Source organism: Callorhinchus milii, unplaced genomic scaffold, assembly GCF_018977255.1.
Source record: "Callorhinchus milii isolate IMCB2004 unplaced genomic scaffold, IMCB_Cmil_1.0 Scaffold10, whole genome shotgun sequence".
In the NCBI taxonomy this organism is placed as follows: domain Eukaryota; kingdom Metazoa; phylum Chordata; class Chondrichthyes; order Chimaeriformes; family Callorhinchidae; genus Callorhinchus; species Callorhinchus milii.
This window is the reverse complement of record NW_024704751.1, coordinates 13,019,947-13,039,919: the sequence shown is the minus strand read 5'-3', so window position 1 is coordinate 13,039,919 and position 19,973 is coordinate 13,019,947. Positions and strand designations below refer to the sequence as shown.

The window sequence follows — 19,973 nt, the reverse complement described above, 5'->3', positions numbered from 1 at the left end:
GGCAAACTGCAGCAATAACCTGCAGAAATATTGCTGATGATACGATTGACTGCAATGAAGTAAAAGAAGGTGTTGAAAATGTTCTACCCACTGGAGTGAGAGTGGGTGAGGTGCTTCTCTTGCAGTGGGAGGACGACAAGCTTAATGCACCCGGTGAGCTGTTTAAATCTCTCCTGACTGATGCTGCCTCTCCAAGCAACAGTCAGTCATCGCTACACGTTGGAACCGAGTTACTTCAGGAGGAGATGAAGGAATCAAAGAGAGATCCAGACTTCCCCCTTTCACAGAGTGACTTCACTTTAAATGCACAACTTCAAGCTGACACACTGCATTCATCTGGTTACTGCAGCAATGTCCCCTCATCGAACATGGGTTACAGCAGATCTGGAGGAGGCACAAGAAGAGATTCTACCCCTGATGGAAGTAGCTTGTCCATGTCTGACAATGAGTCTAGGTTATCAATGGCTAATGCAGATACAAAAGGCAATCCAGAGCAGGCCTCATTCATTGACCAGGTAATGGTTAATTACTGTGTCCAGGTTAGAGAAGCATCTGTCCAGAGAATGGTTTGTGTTCTGCTCAACGACACCGTAATTCGAGTGTTGGAAATTAACATGGTTTCTCCCAGCACGGCTGTTTAAACTGCAGTTTATCTTTAGCATAAACACGAGCAGTTTATACTCTGAGCACTTGAATGAAGCCCAAAACGTCTTCCTGAGAAAAAAATGGAACATATGTTAAAATCGGCTGCGCACTTATAATGCTAATAATAATAATAATCCTTACATTTGCTACAGCGCCTTATCACGTCTTCGAGACGTCTCAAAGCACTTCACAAAATATATTGTAAAGTCAATTGACTGTATTTTGTGGCCGAAATATTATTTCAAGTCAAAACCAAGTACTATTACTGATCATTTTCTGCAAACAGTAAATACAGCTGCACTGAACCTAGTTGCTTTCACAGAGTATTCATCTCTTAATGCAGCATTTTTTTTTTTTGCTGCCATCTTATTCACTTGTTAACTGGAGATGAAATGACCTACTCTGTCATCCACCCACACTCAGCACGGCAAAAATCAGCTCTAACAATGCAGCACACTGCAGCATTTTCCTAGGCTAGGTGACATCCTGCAAGTAAATCGCTCTAATCAGCCCATCGTACTTGAATATATATGATTCGCAGCTCAGAAAGGCTTCAGATTATCATTTATCAGTGATCATATTTTCTGACATCTAGCAACCATGCTTGTGAGACAGCTGTATTGTGTTTCATGTTGGTACATAAGGTGACTTCATCTTCACTGTCTCTGTTTGTCTTCTAGTTAGAAACGTCAAGTGTCTGAAAGTGATTCCTAACGCTTTGAAATATTAGACAGTAGACTGCGGATTCTGGTCCCATAGTTGAGGCTTGTAAGAAAGTTGTGATTCTTTTTTTGGTCCAAAAGTTGGGGCCACGGTTTGTTAAAGTTGTGGTTTTGTTGCGGTCAGTTCAAGTTTCAGATGACTGAAAGCTCGGTCAAAGAGTTAGGTCTTCCAAGGCACATCAAGATCTAACTCTTTGACCGCACTTTCAGTCTTTTCCCCTCCCCATCCCACCTCCCTCGGCTCCCACCCCCAACTCAGGTGCTTAGCCGGGAGGGACGAGTGCTTTGAGATGCCCTTCCAACATGGAAAAAGGTGCTGTGTAAATGTCATGTTTCTGGAAGGGAAACATAAAAATATTGCTTGTGAGGCCCACGGACTTTTGCTCAGACAGGGAATCCGGCCCACAACAGCCAAAAGGTTGGACCAACCCGTCTTACGACACAGACTTTGAAAAATACTTATTGGTAAGGTGGGGGGGGGGGATGGATCGTAAATTGTACCAAGTATTAAGAATATTAGTATTACAACCGAATGTTATAGTTAGCCCTTAATGCAGATTTTATTGGGGTGATATTATTGGATAAATAAACATGATTTCCAAAAAGGCACTTTTCTGATTTGTTTTAAATAATAAACGCTAGGAATAGGTTATTTTAAAGCTTACCTGTTCCTCCGCAGATTTCAGAGATCTATGTCAGTGGAGAGTCAGGGGACATGTCTGCTAAAGAGAAACTGCTGCTTTGGACACAAAAATTGACGGCGGGGTATATTGGGCTGAGATGCTCCAATTTCAGCTCCTGCTGGAATGATGGAAAAGTGTTTAATGCTATCATCCATAAGTACAGGTATGTTGATACAATTGAAATGAAATGTGGAGTGGGGTGGGGGGGGGGGGGTGGGCGGCAGAGGGGATACAGGAGCAATGTCCTCCTCTGATTTCTATAGAATTGCCCAGGTTTAATGCAGTTTCAGGAGATGGGGCCAATGTATTTTGTATACATTTTGTATACCTGCGAAGGCATTTCATCACTTTCCTCCTGGATCTAATAAACTAAACTCATCTCTACGCCTGTTTTATTTTAATTCGTAATATTGATTCTTCGGATTGCACAGTAACTCCGAAAATGCATTTAAAACAAGAAACAATGTAGAAAGGGACCATCCAAACTGTTTTTATACACAAGAAGGTGAACACAGAAGGGGAAAATATTTTTCAAAACAAGCAAACGGTAATTAATGTATCGCCTTAAAATCTTTAACCCTAGATAAATATTTTTTCAGTGTTTCTTTGTAACAGTTGACTGATTGCTAGGTTTTTAAACTCTCATCAATTCTTAAAACAAAATGACTAAAAGCAAATATTCACTTCAGTTTACCAAAACTCTGTTGAATGTTCTCTACAGACCAGACCTCATTGATATGGAGAAGGTTGCAGTTCAAAGCAATTACGAGAACCTGGAACAAGCCTTTGCAGTGGCTGAACAACTTGGGGTCACGAGACTATTGGATCCTGAAGGTAAGCAGCAAATACGTTGACTTTTTAAGCAGCGTCATGATTTATTGAGAACTTCTAGAGGTAATGCTTTCGCGTTAATTCTTTTCAACCGTTAACACATATCACTGAAACACCTGATCATGTTCGTCCAAGTACTGAAAAAAAAACGGTGATCACAGTCTACCTAATTCTAACTAAGATGTTAAGTGCGAGGGGTGTTGATAGCCTCCTGTGTATGTATGATCAAACTTGTTGTTAATTTGGATTTGCGGTGTTTGTAAAATCGACAAAGAGGTCTCACTAACAAAGTATCTTTCATTATATATACGGTTTGCAAATGTTTCGCACTATGTTCTGCCCTTGTGTTGATATTTGCGATTTTATCGCAACACTGTAATGAAGTAAGAAGACGTCAGGGATGCGTTTATCTTTTATCACAAAAACAATTTTATGCAGTGACTTTCTCGTAGAACGTAAGGGAGGCCAGAGAGCGGAGGTAGGAATGAAAGCCAAAGCTGGTTCCGTGAGGTCGCGAGAGAGAGAGAGAGAGAGAGAGAGAAAGAGCGAGGTCAGGAAGGTCTAGGAAGTCAGAGCCAGAAGCAAGGAGATATTCTCATGGGCCAAGGAGGAGTGATTGTGGAGTCCTGTAGCTCAGTGGTTAGAGCACTCGCTTTGCAAGTGAGAGACCTGAGTTCAATTCCAGGCAGAGGGCGAAACCTTGGGCAAGTTTCCTTACTCCACACAGAGCCTAATAATAATCCCTCCAAAAAACAAAAACAATAATAAATTGGTCATTTTCATTGGTCATAAATTGGTCAATTCACTTTACAGTGTGTTCTGTGAAGTGCTTTGGGACGTCCTCCCGACGTGAAAAGCGCTATATCAAATGCAAGGATTATTATTATTATTATTATTATTATTTTATCTTGAACCTATTTACCTGAAGAAAGTTTAGGCTATTAATATGTCCATAGCACATGCATAAAACCTACAAAATGTTTAAGTCCGCTGATTATTATTTTAAAGGGGATTAGAGTTTAGTGGTTCCCAATACATTAATGTGGACATGTCTTTTCAGATGTTGATGTTCCATCTCCCGATGAGAAGTCTGTGATTACTTACGTTTCCTCCATATATGATGCCTTCCCTAAGATCCCAGAGGGTGGTGAAGGTATCAGTGCAAATGTAAGAGCTCATGTTTCTATCTTGCATCCTATCACTGGACCCGACGTGTAATTAGTTATAATTATGGTAGTCGTTTGGCAGATCGCTTTTCCGTGGGTAATTAAAAAAATATTTGGTGGCTCAATCCACGACTGTTTGTGGGACGCTGCGGTGGGCAATTGGCTTCGGCGTTTCGCCCACGAAGTACACGGTCACTACACTTCACAGTACGTTCTGTGAAGTTCTTTGAGACGTCTCGACGACGTGACAAGGCGCTATATCAAATGCAAAAATTGTATTATTAATTAACTAATACATTGTCCAAACTAGCATCTTAATCCACTATTGTCTGAAAGGGTTATTTAAGTGTTTTCGTCTCTGATTATTGTTGCTATGTTTATTCTGCAGGAAGTGGACAGCAAATGGCAGGAATACCAGAATAAAGTAATCTACCTCTTCCAGTGGATCAGGCAACACATCACAATGATGTCTGATAAAACTTTTCCACACAATCCTGTAGAACTTAAGGTACTATTCTATTTTTTTCTTTCTCTCTTGGCCCTGAAACAGTTAAAATTAAGCAAGTTATATTTAAATGATCGCAATCGAAGTCATGGATCAGTTCAAAACGTAGTCATTGTGATCAGTTCAAAATAGTAATTTTTCCAAAAGAATGTTACAAACAATCATTTATTTTCTTACTGTTTGACACCTTGTATTATAGTGCTCCGAGACACTGCCCCATCTAAAAGGCACTAAATAATTATACATTCTGTCTATTTTGGGCGGGTGATATGTTTTTTGTTGTCTTATAAATGCAAGTTGTTATCTTGTTTTACTCGTATGGGAAATCATTAGACAGTGGCAAGTATAAATTGCAACTTTCATATTTGCTACTGTAAAAGTTTTTACCATTATTGCGTGAAACTGTTATGAATCAAGTTGTTTGAAATGTTCCGATGATATCTTTTTTAATACTCGTTTGCTCCCCCGATTCTGTCTTAGGCACTTTATAATGAATATGTACATTTCAAAGAGACTGAAATTCCAGCAAAAGAAGCAGAAAAGTCACAAATACAACATTTATATAAATTATTTGAGGTAAGATTTCAGCACTGGGCATCTTGTGAAATAAGAGTACACAAAACAACTTTTCCTCCCGCAACTGAAAATATTATAAATACTGTTTCTAATTGAGAAATTGTAAAGCTAGAACATATTTTTGTGATATTTGATTTATTTCGACTTAGGTTTGGATGGAGTTTGGTCGAATAAAGCTCCCCCAGGGATACCATCCCAATGATGTTGAGGAAGAATGGGGTAAACTTATCGTTGAAATGTTGGAGCGGGAAAAAGCTCTCCGACCTGCAGTAGAAAGGTTTGCAGTGTATTCTACAGTGTTAATGAGACAAATCTAACACTTGTTTGTGTGCACAGTGAAGTACTGTGATTTTTTTTCTAATGATACAGACGAGGGTGGTCCAACTGGCGGCCCCCGGGCCACATCCGGCCCACAAACCATATCCACCACAGGCCCCGAGCCAATCAGGCGATGGTCACCGGGGTGGGGGGGGGGGGGTGTGGGGGGCTTAGGCTCTGCCCGGCAAAGGAATTGACCAATCAGGATAAAATATTGCTTATGTGGCCTGCGGATGTCTCTCAAATCCAACATCTGGCCCTCAGTGCCTTCAGCTCCCCTCTCGACTCTCTTCCCCGTCCTCGCTCCCTCCCTTCCCTCCCCTCACCCTGACCATTTCCCCCCTGCTCGGGTCATGACCCAACTGTGCAGCGCCTTGGGACGTCCTCCTGACGTGAAAGGCGCTTTATAAATGGAATCTTGTTGTTGTTGTTGTTGTTGTTGTTGTCTCAGTAGCCAAAAGGTTGGACCAGCCTGCTGTAGATAATGTAAACCATGACTAGACGTTGTATGTTATGAATTGGGTTTCAGGAATCAGACCTCTTACACCTTGTTAAGAGTCATAGACATTAGCAGTACTCTAGCGGGCTATTTGGCTCCTTGTGTCTGCCTCTGCTGGCTCTCTGATGAGGCACCAAAAACTATACAGGACAGTTTTTTAAAAATATAATGTGTCACATCATAACAGATCAGAAACTATGACTTCTCTTTCTACTCTAATTCTGCTATCATGACAGCAACCTCGGTTTCTATCGAGAATGGGGGCACTTTTTAAGACCGCTGTTACAAAAGGTTATTTTCTACATAATACTAACGCATACTACTTCTTTAAACTGATACAGGCTGGAACTACTACTGCAGATTGCCAACAAAATTCAAAATGGGGCTTTAAACTGTGAGGAGAAGTTGACGTTGGCCAGGAATACACTGCAGGCTGTAAGTTTGATGTCCAATGTGGGAAAGATTTTAGTTTCTCTCAATGTCCTTGTCAATCAATTCATGAGATGTAAAAAAAAATCTAGTATTTTTAATAGGACTTTGTGTCTGAACATAGATTGATATCCGATAAACCACTGTAACTCCAAGGCAATGAATCAACAAATCATAAACTGGGGTGCCACGTATGACTGTCCATTAATTGTCACAAATAGATATGATCTAATAGTTTTTCCGTCTAATTTGTATCCTAGGACGCAGCTCATTTAGATTCTGACCAGCAGGTCCAATATGAAGCAGACGTAGCCATGTATTTGCAGGAGTGTGAGGGCTTAATCCGACAACTGCAGATCGATGTGAAGATTCTCCGAGATGAGAAGTATTATCAGGTGGAACAGATTATTATGAGGTAAGTGTCCATACCTGCATATACTGATACACTCACTGATTAACCTATGTAGACCCACTTATACAGACAAACCCTAGTAAATCATTATTTGGATCAGATTATTAACAAACAACCATGAAATACTTCTATTGGAATACAAGAAGCCCATATTTTCACTTCCATAGTTTGTGGATTCCTTTCTTAGTGATCCATCAAGTCATTGCAGTTTAGATTACAGAACTATTGTCAATAGTTCATGATTTATACGCAGGGTGACCAAAAGGTTGTGATACCATTACAATGTCTAAGTCTTAAAGAAGTGATGATATATTGGGTTTTTTTTAGATAATGGGGTAGATATCACAACCCTGTGCCACCCTGTATATACATACACACAAGTTGAAATTAATCTTCTGTTTATTTTGTTCACAAATGCTCCTGTTTTTTTCCCCTAACTGCATGTTTGATTTACAGAGTAATTAAACTTCAGGATGAACTTGTGGCTTTACGACTTGAATGCACCAACCTGTACAGAAAAGGGCACTTCATTTCCTCCACGGAGCAGACGGGTCTACGACCATTGAACCTTACTGTCAATGACTTAACTACTGATGTAGGTTCAGGCACTTTACACACAACGTCCCTCACGTGGTTTAAAAAACCCATGACAAGATCCGAACTGGTTGCTATCTCTTCAACACAAGACGAAGGAAACTTGAGATTTGTCTATGAGCTTTTAGCTTGGGTGGAGGAAGTACAGGTAAAAACAAGCCTAATGATTTGGTAACACAATCCACAACTGTTTGTGGGACACTGCTGTGTGCAATTGGCTGCCGCGTTTCACCCACAAAATATACAGTCAATCTGCTTTAGAGTATATTCTGTGAAGTGCTTTGAGACGTCTCGAACACCTGATAAGGCCCTATATCAAATGCAAGGATTATTATTATTATGGTGAACAAGGGCTGAAATTATCTGTTTTTATTTTCAATATCGTTTCATTCCAGTTAAATTTTTTGGTTAGTCAATTTTATGTTTTTCTAACTTAACTTTGAGACGTCTCAACGACGTGATATGGTGTTAGATCAAATGCAAGGATTATTATTATGGTATGGGCTATTAATTCGTTGGGTTTACTCACAGGTCAGGCTTGAACGAGCTGAGTGGGGTAGTGACTTACCCAGTGTGGAAGCACAGCTCGATATCCATAAGATGATCCACACTGCAGTGGAAGAACTGGAGTCTGGTCTCAAAGAAGCTAAACATTATGAAGTGAGTACTTCCTAAAATATTTCGTTCCTACATAGGAATGGTGTGTTTCGTTAGATATTGACAAAGATATTGGTTTAGGGTCATAGAGACCACCCAGTGATCGATCTTCAAAGGGAAACCTCCCATCAGTTCATTACTGAGCAGAGTCAAAGGCAACCAACACAAATTAAACACCCTTCTGCCCTACTAACAAACAGTTGTTTCAACACAAGATCCTTCAGTCTCCCTTCAGACTTATTTTTTTTTAAGTGTTCAAATGTCTACGTGCGAAAACTTTAACAAAGTCTTGTCAAATAGTACTTTCTGACTCAGTCTGGATGAATCAGAAGGCTGTGGGTTCAAGCCCATTTCGGGGCTTAGGTCCCATTTAGTCCAATGCAGTACTGGGCGGTGGGGGTGGGCGCTGCTGATTTGTCGAATAAGGTGCTAAAGAGAAGGGAGTTTCTCTTGGTGTCCTGCCCAATAATCTCCCAAATAAAATTGGTCGTTCACTACTTCACGGCCAAATTGGCTGCCGAGTTCGCCTACAATATAGTCTCGACCCTTCACGTTAAAGTCCTTTGAAGCACTTTTAAAGGCCTCAACCACCTGATCAGGTGCTATGCAAGGATTATTATGACTGTAAATCTAGAACCTGTGTTCAAATCAGTTTTTCTTATTGCAATTTGTCCTGTTCACAGAGCCAAGTTTCTCCCAACTTCAAGACCAGCTATTCAGACACACTAAATAAACTGGGGATACAATACATCAAACTGCTGGTAAGTTAATCATTTGAAAAGAGAAGGGATTTCCTCCCAATCTTCTGGCCAACAATCCCCCAGATAAATTTGGACATTCATTTCATGGCTGTGCTGAAATTGCTGTCGCATTCACCTGAAAATGCACAGTCACTAGACTTTACAGTTATTCCCCCCGAATCACTTTGAGATGTCATCTCTACATGAAAGGCACTATTTAATGTCATACGAAATGTGAGACAAAGCAGTATATGGAAGTACCGTTAGAGAGTGCTGCTCTGTGTGTCAGTAATTTCAATTGCACTTTGACGATCTGTGAAATTAATGAGATCTTCCCCTATAGACATGTCACAAAATTGGCTAAAAAAATATTTTTGGATTTAAAAATAAAATGTTACCAACCCATAAAGTAATCGCCCCTTATACTGATGTGATTTATAGTATATTTGACAAAGTAGAACTTGCTGTTTGTATGCTTGCTTAAGAAAACTTTCAACAACTAATCAGCTGTCTTCCTGCATATGAAATGCAAGTCTTCCTCGGTGTGTTTATGTAATGGTATTTGTTCCTGTTTCCCAGGAAACATCCAGACTACGTATGCAACATCTGACTAGTTTGCACAGTTTTGTGTCGAAAGCAACGACTGAGCTTATTTGGTTGAATGAAAAGGAGGAGGAAGAATTGGCTTATGACTGGAGTGACAGGAATACAAACATTTCAGCAAAGAAAGAATATTTTGTTGTAGGTTTCATGTTTAATATTATTATGTTTGCCAATCCAGTTGATGATGTGACTGTAAAACCAAGGTTTGCCATTCTCTGTCCGCTCAGTCGCAACTTCCAGATCAATGTAGAATCTCAACCATTTCAATTCAAAGCTCTTTTCATTCGGGGCCAAACTTTAAATAATAGCCCTTTCTTCAATGTTACATAATAAATTGGGGGGAGTGGGAGTTTAAACAAAACTCTCCTGCTCATGTGAAGCAGTGAAAATCCCACCTTTGTTATCAAAACTCCAATAAAAGTTCTCATGGGAACTGTGCCTCTTTTACGTGGTAATATTAACCTTTTTGTAATATTGGTAGATTTCTGATCTGGATTGTGTCACCGAATAAGCAGTACTTGTTCCCCTCATTGTATTCCTCTTGATTACAAACGTTGCTTTAATGTTACTTTAGCATTTGTATTACTTGAAGGTGTTTTTTTTTTTTGTTTAAAGTTTCTTATTCATGCTCCCTGTACAATGAAATCATTTATGTGGGAATGAAAATAATTGAGTGGGGCCAGTTAAAAATAACTCGCTTCCATCCCCTGTAGGAACTGATGAAAGAACTGGAACAGAAACAGAAGGTTATCAAATCCCATCAGGAAACTGGAGAGCAGCTTTCACTGGAGAATCATCCTGCCAGGCAAACCGTGGAGGTATTCTGCTCAATTTGTATCTAAGCCGGTTGAAAAATCAATGTATAGAAGGGTATCATCCCTTCCACGTAGAAACACGAGGAGGCCACTCATCCCCTCAACCCTGTTCTGCCATTCTATAAGATCAAGGCTGATCTGTAACTCAATTCCAATTACTTGCCCTTACCCTATATCCCTTGATCCCCCGACCTAACAAATATTCACCTCAGTCTCGAAAATGTGAATGGATTCAGCATCCACAGCCTTTCGGGGGAAAGAGTTCCAGATTTCCGCTAGCCTTTGGGTGAAAAACTATTTCAAGGTATTGCTGTGCCTTTTGTTCAACTCGTTTATCTAACCAACTGTCTCTCTCTTGCTCTTGAAGGCATATAGTGCGGCACTCCAGACACAGTGGCATTGGATTAAGCAGCTTTGCTGTTGTGTAGAGCAGCATTTGAAAGAGAACACTTCCTATTTCCAGGTAAATTGGACTGTAGTTGCTGTAAATATGACTATGATTGCCATATTGAGGCAGCTGAGTTTGATTTACAGCTAACCTAATCCAGAAATCCCTGCTTAGTTAGGGATCTCTAACTAATATCTAAACATTGCAACACTAGGACTGAACTGCCCCAAACATTTGGCAGAATAATGTATTCTGCTTTTAGCTTCTTGTTTCTGCCCTCAGGATTAATAGAATTTGTGCATTTCCTTCTCCTTTCAGTTTTTAAGTGATGTTAAAGAAGCAGATCTGTATTTACGAAACCTGCAGGAGACGATCAAGAGGAAATACAAGTGCGATCGCACCAGTGGGTTGTCCAAACTGGAAGACCTGCTTCAAGATTCCATGGTAAATATCGCAAAGGAGTTTGTTCATAAAGAGTATGTGACAGTTATTGTTTCTGGTACAAAAACTTCGGTTTGTTGATATTAGTTTTTTTTTGAAAAAAAGACGTAAGCCTCACAAACGTGTTGGTCAACATGTTGGATGATTTGTCAAACCAAACTCTTATTATTATCAGTTGACCTGTGTTTGTGCCAGATTTGGGAATAAAATTAGGATTCTTCTGACCACTTCATGATAGGGTTTTAACACTTTATTAAACCCTTCCTACTTAGAAGCGGAAAGACAAAGTTGTTATGTTTTTTTTAAAAATAAGTCAGCAAAACAACTGGAGGAGAATGAAGACAACAACAACTTGAATTCACGTAACGACTTCGTGCAGAATAGGACGAGAGGCATTGTACACTGTGTAAATCTTGATCTAGACATTCATAGGGGTTTTGGGGGAGTGCAGGCAGAGGAGAATTATGTTCTTATTCAGTCTGTGGCTGATCCAGTGTGACAGCTCAGGTGTGTGGATTTAACAGTGAAAATGAACACATTACAAACTGTGGCATTCAATTGCAAATTGATTTTTAAGGATGAAAAGGAACAGCTGATCCAGTATAAGAGTTCTATAGCAAGTCTCGTTGGAAGAGCAAAGACGATCGTTCAGTTGATTCCAAGAAACCCTGACAATGCTCTCAAAACAACTATCCCGATCAAAGCCATCTGTGACTATCGGCAAATTGAGGTATGAATTCTACAGCTGCTCTTGGTAAAAGTTTGGAAAGGGAACAGGATATTGGGTAATGTTTTTAAATTTCCCTATGCACTAAAACCCCAGCTAGCGAGACCAATCGTGGGAGATGCGATCCGGCAAAGGCAAGCCGGAATTTCTGGCTAAGTAAAATCGATGGAGAGAGGAAAATGAGTTAACGTTTCAGGTCTCTGATTTCCAGCATCTGCACTACTTTGCCTTTTGTCCTGGCATTGTAATTGCTTGACATCTGCGAGCAGAAGTCGGCGAATAAACCCATCTTCTGCTCGCGGGACTCGAACCGAGTCAAAGTCGATCTCCCTGGCAGTCACTGTGAAGGTCAGCAAGGCCGGTGAGGCAGATCAGAGAGTTGGGCCGGTGTCGGGAATCTACTAAATCTGACGTCCGCAGAAATAATTTATTTTAAAAACGTTTCCGTTTCGGTCCCGCTAATTACGATTTCCAGACATCCGCAAATGGCGTGTTCCTATGATAAACACGGCCGTTTGTACATCTTTTTTTTTTACTGTTGTAACAAATTTGCTTCTCTGTGCGCTGTTCTTGTCAACTGAGTACATCTAAAGGCGAAGACATTTAATGGTCATTTTTTAAACAATTTTTTTATCCTCATTTCCTCACCTCCCCTCCCCCCCCCAACCCATCCCTTATATTTCTCATGGGAGCCGCTGGGCACCATGCAGGCTCCATCAGCTGGGAAGGTTAGAGGGTCTGTGCCGCAGTCTGCACTCCATAACCACTATCAGTGTTGCTTCAGGAATGGCCAGCAGGAGGTATGTTTCCAATGGGGTCATCCAAGCATGGCAGCTTCCCTTCTTCTCCCCCTCCCCTTCCATCAAGAGATAGTGTGTCCACCTTAAGCAAACTCTTCATCTGGCAGCCTTGAAGTGGTTCATACGCTTCAGCGGCGAGACTGTCGCTGTTCAAACCCCCGAACCATCTGGTTGGGTTGCAGATTGTCTTCACTCTGAATAAAAAGTTTTTTTTTAAAATGGCTTAAATTAAAAAAGTAAAGAAAACGCACAATAATTGAGCTTTAGTACTGTAATCAGTGGTCAACGTTAGTTTCTTTACTGGTCGGATTCCTTATTATTTATTGAAACAAAACATGGATTTTACGTTGAAAAACACTTGGAAATATTCATCAGTATGCCTTTATCAATTTATTTTTTTGTTCCTTTGGGTTATTGAAATCTGTATTAGTACCAATGTGCACTGGATTTATCCCAGCTCCTTTCATCCATTATTATTTCTTGTGTAGACATGATTTCTTTTGGACCCGTATCTTTTTGAAACAGCATCATTTAATCCTGACTGAACGAAGGAGTTTTAAAATGTAGTTTCATTTCCATTGAGATTAAACAGCAAGTGTGGAGTGTGTTTGTTTGCCATGATAAAAAGGAATAATAAAATCTTGTGATTAACAGATCACAGTCTGCAAGAATGACGAGTGTGTTCTTGAGGATAATTCACATCGAACCAAGTGGAAGGTTATTAGCCCAACAGGGAATGAGGCAATGGTTCCATCTGTCTGCTTCATAATCCCTGCACCCAACCAGGAAGCCATCGATATGGGCGCCAGGTAATTTATGGGCAGAATATTTTGCAGAATGGGATTAAGTATACAAGAACGTAAGAAATGCGAGAAGAAAATGCTCCTGTAATTATCCCATAATGTAATTGGATCATTACGGGATTAACTATTTAAACCAAAATTATTTGTTGCTTTATGTATAGAAATCAGTTAATATTGCACAGGGTGACCAAAAAAGTCGTGATACCATCACAACGTGTAATATGTCTTAAAGCGATGTTGATATTGTTTGTTTTTAGATAATAGAGTAGAGATCATGACTTTTTAGTCACCCTGTATTTTAGGAAACTATTTTACAATTTTTGGGGGGGAATTTGTTTATTCATTCTCCGCAATGGCTTTGTATTTCAGAGTGGAACAAATGTATCAGAATGTGATGGCCTTATGGCATCAGTTGCATGTTAACATGAAGAGTGTGGTATCCTGGAACTATCTGGTGAAAGACATCGAAATTGTTTGCTCTTGGAATAAAGAAAACGTACGTACCCGCTTTTTGTATCTTTTGTAACGAAACAAATCGCTGTATTAATAATAATTGTTGCATTGATTTGCGGTATGATTAAATAATAATAATCCTGGCGCTTGATACAGCGTCTTATCCTGTCTTCGAGACGTCTGAAAGCGCTTCACAGAATATACAGTAAAGTGAATTGACTGTATATTTTGTGGATGAAACGGGGCAGCCAATTGCGCACGTAAAATAAAATAATGACTAAATACATTTGGGTGGTAAGGTTTTTAGAATAAACTGAGGAATTAAAGTCTAATCTTGAAAACCCTTTTTCTAGTTTTAAGACAGTTAATGATGGATTGAATCCTGTCTCGATATCTTTTTTTTCATTTCAGTTTAAAGCCCTGAAAGCCAGTGAGCAGCAGCAGGTGATGAAAAAGTTGCACATGCACTACGCAGATTTCCTCGTGGACAGCCAGGAATCTCAAGTCTTCTCCATCGCCGACAGACTCCGGTTAGAGGAGGAGGTTGATAACTGTAAAGAACGTTGTGAGCAGCTGCTGGTCGCAACTGAAGCAGGTCAGAGAAAAGAAAATCGCAAAGGATCGTGAATCCTTCTATTTGATCTCCCCGAAAAGGGCCAAAAGGCCTCCTTCTGTGTTGTAACCCAACTGTATAGCGCCTTGGGACGTCCTCCCGACGTGAAAGGCGCTCAATAAATGGAATCTTGTTGTTGTTGTTGTTGTTGTGTACATCAGAGCAAGGGTGGACATTCCTTCTCAATTAATGCTTTGAAGCCTCCGATAAAGGCTCAAGCTTATTTTTTTTTCAAACGTATTCCTTGTCTTCCCAGTTGCCTTCAAGATTTGTGTAGTTAAAACAGTTGTCCTTTTTTGGAAGTCTACCTATCGTTATTATTCTGTGCTTTTAAACAGAGGCAAAGGATGAGACCCTGAGTAAGACGTACATTTCCGATCTGCAAAATGTCACCTTGCGCCTGGAGAAGTGTGAGGATCGGTTAATACGGAGGCTTCAGGCCCCACTGGAAGGGGATCCAGTGCAAGATAGTGCCTTAAGGATCGCTGAACAGGAGGTTAGTCTCAGCACAACAAGAACGTGCATTTATATAGCGCCCTTCATGCGGGGCGGCATCTCGGAGCGCTTCACAGTGGCAGAATCTGACAACAAGCCAGAGTGAGAGGGAAGGGGGAAGGTGTGCGTGAGTAAAATCAAAAAATGGAGGTCTTTAGTCGGGATTTGAAGGTGGGGAGGGAGGGGCAAGGCACAAGGTCACTACAATTTACGATGAATCTTGGGCAGGGTTTTGAGATGTCCTCCTGACATAAAAGGCTCGAAATCAACTGCAATTATTATTACCACTTTGCTGTAGTCTTTATCACTCGTAAACTGCGACTGTTGACAAACTTCCCATTGATTTGTCGTTTTGAAACCTTTGCAGGAAACGCAAAAGGAGCTTGATGAGCTGAAGTCTAACCTGAATGAGCTGACAAAGAAATGCGAGGGTTTTTTCTACCAGTCTCCCTCTGCAGCCAGCGTCCCGATGTTGCGTTCTGAGATGGACGTGGTGATAGAGAAGATGAGTCAAGTGTCCGCACTGTCCTCCAGCTACACGGAGAAGTAAGCGTGAGACTTTCCAGGGTAATTTAGGTCCACTGTTGGATGACAACTTTTAATTTTAATACAACTTTCTCTCACTTGTCTTTTTGAGGTTGAAGACCGTGGATGTGGTGTTGAAAAACAGTCAATCAGCTGAGACGCTGGTTAAAATGTACGAAATGAAACTGAGTGAGGAAGATCTCATACCGGCTGATCAGAAGGCTATTGAAGCACACAGAAACATACTGCAGGTCAGACCTTTGGAATCTTAAGGATCTCAACAACCACAGCTATATCATTAATACCGAATTGTAACCATCAAAACGCATAAGGACAAAGAAAATATTGTGAAATTAAATTAAATGAATCGCTCTTTTTGAACGTTTTAACCTTCAGACGTTCTCAGGCACTTGATCTGTTCGCGCCTTCAAAAACAGGGAATGCAAAGTTATCCTTTCTTGTTTCTAGCAATGGTGTGAAGAGGTGGAAGGAAACCGAGGGGTGTTTTCATCTTTGGAGAAGGACATTCAGCAAGCGAACGCTGCTTGTGAACATCTCGGCCACCTACACCACGATCGCAGCCTAGATTTGGAGCGATATCGAGAAAAGGTTGAGCAGTTAAAAGATCGATGGCGACACGTCTGTTCACAGATTGATACCAGGTCAGTTATCCGTTGGTTTCTGCAAAGGTTTTATCTTTTTTTGTTTTGACGGTTTGGGTTTCGAAAGTCATCCGAGCCATTTTCTTTTGTGATGTGCACTTTATTTATTTTATTTAAGCACTTCGGGAAACTACCCTGTGTGAAGGGTGCGAAATAAATGCAAGTTATTGTTGTTGTTGTTAATTACATGCTTCGGTATTGAACCACCGAGTCTTAAAATCACTCAGATCTATTTCAGATACAACAACACTAGAAATTGCTTATAAACATTATGTTTAACAGTCTTAGGTTAATCTTTTCTGTGCATTTATACAGACAATCTGAATTAGAGAGCATTCAGGAGGTGCTCGAGGATTACAGAGGCTGTCATCAGTCTCTAATTCAGTGGATTGAGGAAACCACTTTGCAACAAGAGAAGATGGAGCCAGGCAAGGCAGAGGACAGGAAAATCCTCTCGGAGCAACTCAGCCAAGAAACGGTAATAAAACGAACACAAGGATATCAATTTTGGTATAAAACATTATTCTGCAATAACCCAGCAGCAGTTTATAAAGTTATTTATTTTTGTTGCAATGGAATGTACCAGTAAAATGACACAGTGATTTTTTTTTTGAATGATTAAAATTAGGAATTAAGAGGGCAACATAGGCTCTCCCACATTTTATCTTCTGTGTGTTTCCCTTTTGTAGCTTTCCAAACTTTCTTGTGTATGCCGCTTCCATTTTTCTTCCGTTCCAATATTTAATCCATCCCAAACGTAATAACTCGCTGAAAATAACTTTGCTCCGAACTTAAATGTCGTCAGTTTTGTAATCTTTAACCACTAAAGCTACAACTTGTGGTGAAATGACCTTTTTTTGCTATAGGCGCTGGTTGCTGAGATCGAAAAGAATCAAGCCAAATTAGATGAATGCCAAGACCTGTCTAAACAGTATTCTTCCTCTGTAAAGGTGAGCTTTCGTAGTTAATTAATAGTTTTAAAAGTGAAACGAAGGTTTCTGTCATTAAAGAACACACACAATCCTTTCTTTCTCCTGTTGAAAAACAATTCAAGTTCCAGAATTTTGATTTCTCTAGGATTATGAGCTGCAATTGATGACCTATCGAGCTTGTGTTGAGTCCCATCAAAAATCAGCCATCAAACGTTGGAGAATTCACTCATCATCCGATGTCATAACCCAAGAGGTGGGATATCGTGAAAACTTTGAACTCAGCGCTTTGAATATTTACATTTACAATTCAATCAGATTCACGCGTTAAATACACATTATTCATTATTTTTCTAATGTCTTTCTTCCCAGTTCATGGACCTGCGAACACGCTACACAGCTCTAGTGACTCTGACAACCCAACACGTAAAATACATCAGTGATGCTTTGAGACGCCTGGAGGAGGAAGAGGTACCTTTCTATTTATAGCGAGCTTCGTTTTTAAATCCTTAAAGCTGCTCTGGGTGGGGAATGGCAAGGGTTTTAAGATTATTACCTTGATTTGTCAATTTGCAGGAAATTGGGATTATAAAATGCCAATATCTAACAAACTGGTGGAATGGGCTTCATGTGATCTACTCATATAATCCTATTTGTTGAGAGTTCGTTCCTTCATCTTCTTTGGAAGTCCAATAATCAGGAAACCAGCCTAGTGACTAATTTTGCATACTTTAATTGCAGTGACATCATTTGTTGGAAGCCCTAATTCACCTAACTGAATTGTTATGAATTTCCCTCATAATGGGACGTGTGTTCGGGAGAACTTTGCTTCTTAAAGTTTCTTTTCCCCCCCCCCACCCCGATTACAGAAAGTCATCGAGGAGGAGAAACACGAGCGCGTTGGAAAAATGAAGGAGCTTCTTGGCTGGGTATTAAACACAGGTCAGGTCCTGCAAAAGCAAAACCTTCCAACAGAAGGAGCAGACTTGGGAGCCATTGAACGATCCTTCTCTGAGCAGCAGGTACATGAGCAAGCACTTTGCTGTGACCGAAACCTTTCAGTTGAGTGGGAAAAAGATAGACTTAACGGGAGCTTTGATGGCTTAGATCTCACTTAAGTTCGCAATTCAAGGATACACTATACTTATTGCAGTTAATTTAGCATTCAGTACTGATGGTCAGTACTTCTATAGAGCAAATGGTACGAAGTTGGCATGTTTTTCTTAGTACTATGTATTGTTTCTACTGTGTGCGTATATATATTATATATATATCCACATAACACTTACTAACATCCAACCTGCAATGCAACGCAGGGAGAGACTTGATTCTGTGAATACATGTTTAATTTCAAAAAAGATTTCATTTCAATAAAGAGATAAATTTTGTAAGTATATTTTCTGACTGATCTGAGAAACAGCGGCATTTTGGAATAACTTCTTTCTTTTATTGCTGATTTTTTTTCTCTGAAAAGAAAAAAAAATAATTTTAAAGGCCTCAGATAAACATTACTCTCCCAACGACAGTATGTGTTTTTTTAAAAAAAAAACCTGAGCTTTTCGGTGGGCAAGACTGCAGTGTCCAGTCATGAGCTTTGAAGTTGATGTGTTGGTGGTGGTTTAGAAAGAGAGAGACGACAAGTCACATTCGGGAATGAAGAGCTGAATGTATCTCATTGTGCTCAGTTGAGTGAAAGAAACGTAAGCAAATCCTATTCATTTCTAACAGGTTCTAACTGAAGAACTCAATGCAAAGCAGGATCAAGTGGCTGAGACAATCAAAACCACACAGATCTTTCTTGCCAAGCATGGGAACAGGTTCGTCTGTGTGTCCTTTATACGTTTGCTTTACACAATATCCAGTTGCTACCATGACAACACATCACTGAAGTGCCACAACTAGGAATAGAAGAGATCTGTTTCTTCTCCTGGACCGTGTGTAAGACATAAACAATGAAGGGCCCTATTTCCTTTGATACGCCAGGCAAGGTGAAATTCCGGAGCTCATGGCTTTAAAGTGCAACTTACAAAACACCTTTATGTAGGAAGTTTTGAGTTTACTCACATCATTGTCCTCTCCAAAAACAAAATCTCCTTCGGTTAGATGTTTTGGTCAGTTGGGCGCCTGTAACGATGGGAAACTCATCGCCATGCCCTGGAGCTTGCAAATCAAACCACTGAGAGTTTTGCTCGTGTCTGCTTTGTGCTTGGTATGAAATGCATTTGTTCTCCACCAGGGGGCGCAACCTTCTTGCCCAATGCTGAACAGTTGAAGCCCTGTTTGCCCAGCGTCAAGGCCTGTACACCCCACCGTAACGTTGAGTTACTGCTGAAGTTGAACCAAATAAAGCCACACACTAAAAGCTTTGTGAACGCTGGCAAGCTTCCTGCTGTTTGTCCAGCTTGGACTTGCCTACCTAGCAGCTTTGGTTTGCAGGGTTAATCATCACTGAGTAGAAGAATTCCAGCTCTGCTACCCCAACTTGTACCAATGAGTCAGGCTAGCCAGCCTAGCGTCAGCAATACTCACCGTAAAATCTTCCGAGGAAGACGTGATAAGGCACTGCACAACAACAACAGCAAGATTACATTTGTATAGCTCCTTTCACGTCGGGAGGATGTCCCAAGGCGCTGACACAAATGCAAGGGTTATCGTTATTATCATACAATAGAAATGCCGTTTGCTGTTTTCAGGCCAGAATGCACTCGGGATGCAAATAGACATTCTCCATCTTTTCCAATAGTTGACAATAAACTCACATATTTTCTGACCTGACAGAAATTCTGAGAATTCGTATAAGTGAATAGATGGAATGGGAGCCCAGATAGCGGGGGATAGAAGGGAGGCAAGTGAAGGCAGTCAAAGAGATAGTTTCCAGAGGTAGAGGGGGGGAAATGCAAGGGGGAATGATTTTACATGAAAACTCCACAGATTGGGGGAAA

General features: G+C 40.4%; 1 protein-coding gene across 1 annotated transcript in view; it reads left to right on the top strand.

Moving 5' to 3' along the window:
* LOC103188700 (microtubule actin crosslinking factor 1) overlaps window positions 1-19,973 on the top strand; it is a 163,951-nt gene that overhangs the window by 57,591 nt on the left and 86,387 nt on the right. Inside the window, 29 exon segments of the mRNA XM_042338917.1 lie at window positions 2,047-2,213; window positions 2,772-2,884; window positions 3,942-4,048; window positions 4,436-4,555; window positions 5,033-5,128; window positions 5,278-5,405; window positions 6,287-6,380; window positions 6,635-6,789; window positions 7,243-7,528; window positions 7,912-8,040; window positions 8,721-8,798; window positions 9,357-9,518; window positions 10,094-10,198; window positions 10,563-10,658; window positions 10,902-11,027; window positions 11,602-11,754; window positions 13,206-13,360; window positions 13,724-13,850; window positions 14,219-14,402; window positions 14,759-14,916; window positions 15,283-15,461; window positions 15,553-15,691; window positions 15,909-16,102; window positions 16,418-16,580; window positions 16,969-17,052; window positions 17,180-17,287; window positions 17,404-17,502; window positions 17,901-18,053; window positions 18,760-18,848. Coding sequence (XP_042194851.1) covers window positions 2,047-2,213; window positions 2,772-2,884; window positions 3,942-4,048; window positions 4,436-4,555; window positions 5,033-5,128; window positions 5,278-5,405; window positions 6,287-6,380; window positions 6,635-6,789; window positions 7,243-7,528; window positions 7,912-8,040; window positions 8,721-8,798; window positions 9,357-9,518; window positions 10,094-10,198; window positions 10,563-10,658; window positions 10,902-11,027; window positions 11,602-11,754; window positions 13,206-13,360; window positions 13,724-13,850; window positions 14,219-14,402; window positions 14,759-14,916; window positions 15,283-15,461; window positions 15,553-15,691; window positions 15,909-16,102; window positions 16,418-16,580; window positions 16,969-17,052; window positions 17,180-17,287; window positions 17,404-17,502; window positions 17,901-18,053; window positions 18,760-18,848 — 3,947 coding nt within the window.